Below are 3,419 nucleotides of genomic sequence, written 5' to 3'. Positions count from 1 at the left end.
TATTAATGATTTCAATCATAAGGACCACGAGTGCCATGGCCACACCCACCCCTGCGCCATAGAAGGCGCTCTGCAAGGCTAAAATGTCCATCCTCTTTGATTTTCTGCTTGGTGTCTCACACAGATGTTTAGGTTTCCATTGATTCCACCACATATGCAGGAGACCGCTTTCATATATTTTCAATATTCTGCAAAAGTGAATAAAACGTACACAGCATTAACCTCCTCGACAGGAATGCGCAAACGTCTATTCGGAAATCGGTTTAATAATGTAACTATGCCCTCAATCTATTTCTAGGATTTACGCAAATGGTAATTTTATAGCGATATAATGTCAACCTTCTTTTGTAACAACAAACTGATATTTATGCAAAAACGTATCTGTGCGCCACACGTTACAGCATTTAATACATGTACATCGCCGCAATGTGATATATATGTGGGAGGCCTAACATCGTTCATTGACTGTTATTAGCAGATATAAGAGTTATGGGTGCGAAAAAGCAATAAATGAGGTCATTGATAGTATTCAGGTGGGACGCTTGCTGACACAGCTAATCCTTCAATAACAATATGTTGTCAAGTTGAAGTATCATAGCATGGTAAGTCAGATTAATCTTGATCAGCATAAAAGATGCACTGACATCGTAAATACTTGGATGATGGCTTGTTTAGAAGATGTTTTTTTATAGGTGAGAGAGATGTTATAAGCGAGGAAACTACGAATGTTTCTTAAGCATCCAAATAATACGAGGAAAACAAAACATAAAAACTCCTGTACTCACTGTTTGGAGAAGAGCTGTGTATATATACTGTCCTTTGGTAGTCCAACTGCATATTTGCTGAAATAGAAGTTGTCGCTCAGCATTTGTAAAGCACACCGCCGTGGGCCGTCCCACATCTCCAATGTAGACTCTTCCGCGAGGTAGACGTACTTGCTCTCGGCCGCTCGGCGCAGGTGCTCGTCGCCCTCTTGAGTCAACCAATCAGGGTCATTGGCCACGTTTACCTCCACATGTTGCCATATTTTCTGATAGACGGATATGTTGGATTCCTGAAAATGGGCAATGGGTTCTGTATATATCATTAAATATTATTAATAATCTCATTCCCCCCTTTCGAAGATGACTACGATTTCAGTATCATCATTATCTGTGAAAACTGTTTACGTTGTGCTAGTAGTTCATGCAGCCACTACAGTGAATATAAATGTCAAAGCAAGAGGTTAACCATTCAAGATTATTAACCAAAGCAGATTCAAAATAGCTGAGAAAGTTATATGAATGGACGATTGAAAATCAGTGCCACAAAGTGTTCTCAAAATGGGAAAGCACGCTGAATAAATCAGTTGCTGGAGCTCCAAATTGGGTAACATATGGTTATATGTTAATAGAGAAGTCAGTTTGTTTGGTAAATGTGTATGACCTGCCTTAGTTGCACTTCAGGTTAAATGTCTTTTGGCTCGTCACGCAGGAAATCCGGTTTCGAGTGAAGCCAAATTCATACATATTGTATATGTACTGACCTGAAAGAGAGTGACCAATGCAGATCCTCCTACAAACCCCCACCGGTAGGTGTCCTGCTGCGTCATCTCAGCCAGGTTGGAGAAGGGAGGTTTCTCTCGTCCGTCGGCGAGGAAGGCTATGAGATTACCACTGTAGATAGCCGCCATTATCACCGTGAACAGCCACCAAAAGCTGAGCATTGTACGTCCGGACTCTGTGTTGGGGAGATATGCTCCTCCTGAAATAATAATCAAGGCTTTATTAAACATCGATGCACCTGTGTATAAAGGTGCAAGTATCTGCACCGAACGTCGCAACAGTATAATAACCTGTCTTCCACACATTCGCTTCTTGTTATATGTGTATTTGCCTGGTAACCTTATTACAGACACAACACAATGGAGTCGTGCATGGAACAGGTCGACCTATGTTTCAGAAAATCAAAATCAATAAATTACATCTGCCATGTACAACCTGTGATTCGGTCTCATCAGGTTATAATGCATAATGTGGTATCTTTTTTTGTTGCTTTACACATCAACGTCAAACGAAAAGAGATAAAAGGTTGCCAACAAATGTATTGACAGATGTTCCTTTACGGAGACAGGAAGTTTGCATTCTTATGGTGAAGAATAACAAAACAACGTAGCTTTCAAATGAACATGTGTTGCCATAATAAGAAAGAATCTTCGCTTACTTAATGGCATTTTAGAACCTTTGCTATTGAGCAATGTTGATTTACCGTTCGCCATTAGGGCTCCAAAATGATACCAGAGTATATCCCCATAACGGGTCGGCATATCCGTGGGTCTGTCGTCAGTCCACGAAGGGACAGGTGTCACTTCTTCTATCAGAAAGAGGAAGACAGTCGAGAAGATGAGGGAGACGAGGATACAAATAAGAACCTCATAGCGGAACAGGGAGAGTAGGGTCAACCATTTGTTGGTATTGGGATCTTGTTTGCCGAATATAAGAGCTGAGTTGACGTAGAAGAATGGCACTGTGACGTCGATGACTGTCGATCTGCTCTTTGTCACAGACATCGGTGCAACAACCAAATCAACTTCCTGTAAGTGCGAAAAATAACTACTTTTACTCCTTAATTAATAAACAAGCTGTAATTGTGCACATTAAAGGGGGACTATGCTCAGAACAATTGGCACTCCCAGTCACTCGTTAAATACCACTTTGTTTGTCTGGTAACTAAATATCTGATATGTAGACGCATCGTATTTAAATGCTAATAGTGCGGTGGGGTAGCCTAGTGGTCATATTTCTGGAATATTGCTAAAAGTGCCGTAAAACCATACTCACTCACTAATGCTGTTATAGATACATGCCCTTATACGGTGTCAGATCACCTCCCATGTTTATTATCTGTCATTGAGAGCCTTTGGTCGAAAAATAATCTCAATACTAACTCCCCTATTCCAAAATGGAACAAAGGAAATCAAGATGATATATTCATATACCAAAGTGAATTTGATACAAATCTTAACTCCTTTCATGGCTGTAATCTGTCTTGTCAGCCTGAATCACACATACAGCGACCATACAAGTAAAAGCCTTTTATTTGCAAGTTCTAAATGTATCCCTGAACGTGAATATAAACCCTATCTTAAACCATTTTTTAAACCTGATGGACTAAATGATACACAGTACCATATGAGAGTTGCTCGACGTGCATGGCTAAAAAACGGTAAACCAAGGAAATTCAGATTTGCGCCTCTATTGAAAATCGAAAAGGTCCAACAAAAAGAATACCCTAAAGGAAGTTGAGAGGTCAGCTGAACTTGATATGAACTCTTTTTATAAAACTGTTAGACAACAACGAGGGCGGGTGGTCGAGATACATATACTTAACTATAAGGATGAATGTGGTTCTACACGCTCAGCTATTTGCAGATTATGGGG

At 40.2% G+C, this 3,419-nt stretch overlaps 1 protein-coding gene across 1 annotated transcript; it reads right to left on the bottom strand.

Annotated features, from left to right (window-relative positions):
* Positions 1–781: 781 nt before the first annotated feature.
* On the bottom strand, positions 782–2,564 carry LOC124148458 (glutamate receptor 3-like). The gene is made up of 3 exons (XM_046519555.2): positions 2,248–2,564; positions 1,526–1,743; positions 782–1,054 (listed from the first exon to the last, which is right to left on the bottom strand). Exons 1-3 carry the CDS (start codon positions 2,546–2,548, stop codon positions 782–784), a joined length of 792 nt encoding a protein of 263 aa, XP_046375511.2. The 5' UTR covers positions 2,549–2,564.
* Positions 2,565–3,419: the final 855 nt, after the last annotated feature.

This window comes from Haliotis rufescens, unplaced genomic scaffold, assembly GCF_023055435.1.
Source record: "Haliotis rufescens isolate VD_foot unplaced genomic scaffold, xgHalRufe1.0.p SCAF_3, whole genome shotgun sequence".
Classification (NCBI taxonomy): Eukaryota; Metazoa; Mollusca; class Gastropoda; order Lepetellida; family Haliotidae; genus Haliotis; species Haliotis rufescens.
Note: the sequence above shows the minus strand (reverse complement) of the source record. Positions and strands in the feature narration are given on the sequence as shown.

What these genes read in the sequence shown, in the direction of transcription:
- LOC124148458 (XM_046519555.2), bottom strand. Translation starts at nt 2,548, where the DNA reads ATGTCTGTGACAAAGAGCAGATCGACAGTCATCGACGTCACAGTGCCA. An exon ending in TGGAGCCCTAATGGCGAACG is followed by an intron (nt 1,744 to 2,247) that starts GTAAATCAACAT and finishes TTATTATTTCAG; the next exon opens with GAGGAGCATATCTCCCCAAC. An exon ending in CATTGGTCACTCTCTTTCAG is followed by an intron (nt 1,055 to 1,525) that starts GTCAGTACATAT and finishes GCCCATTTTCAG; the next exon opens with GAATCCAACATATCCGTCTA.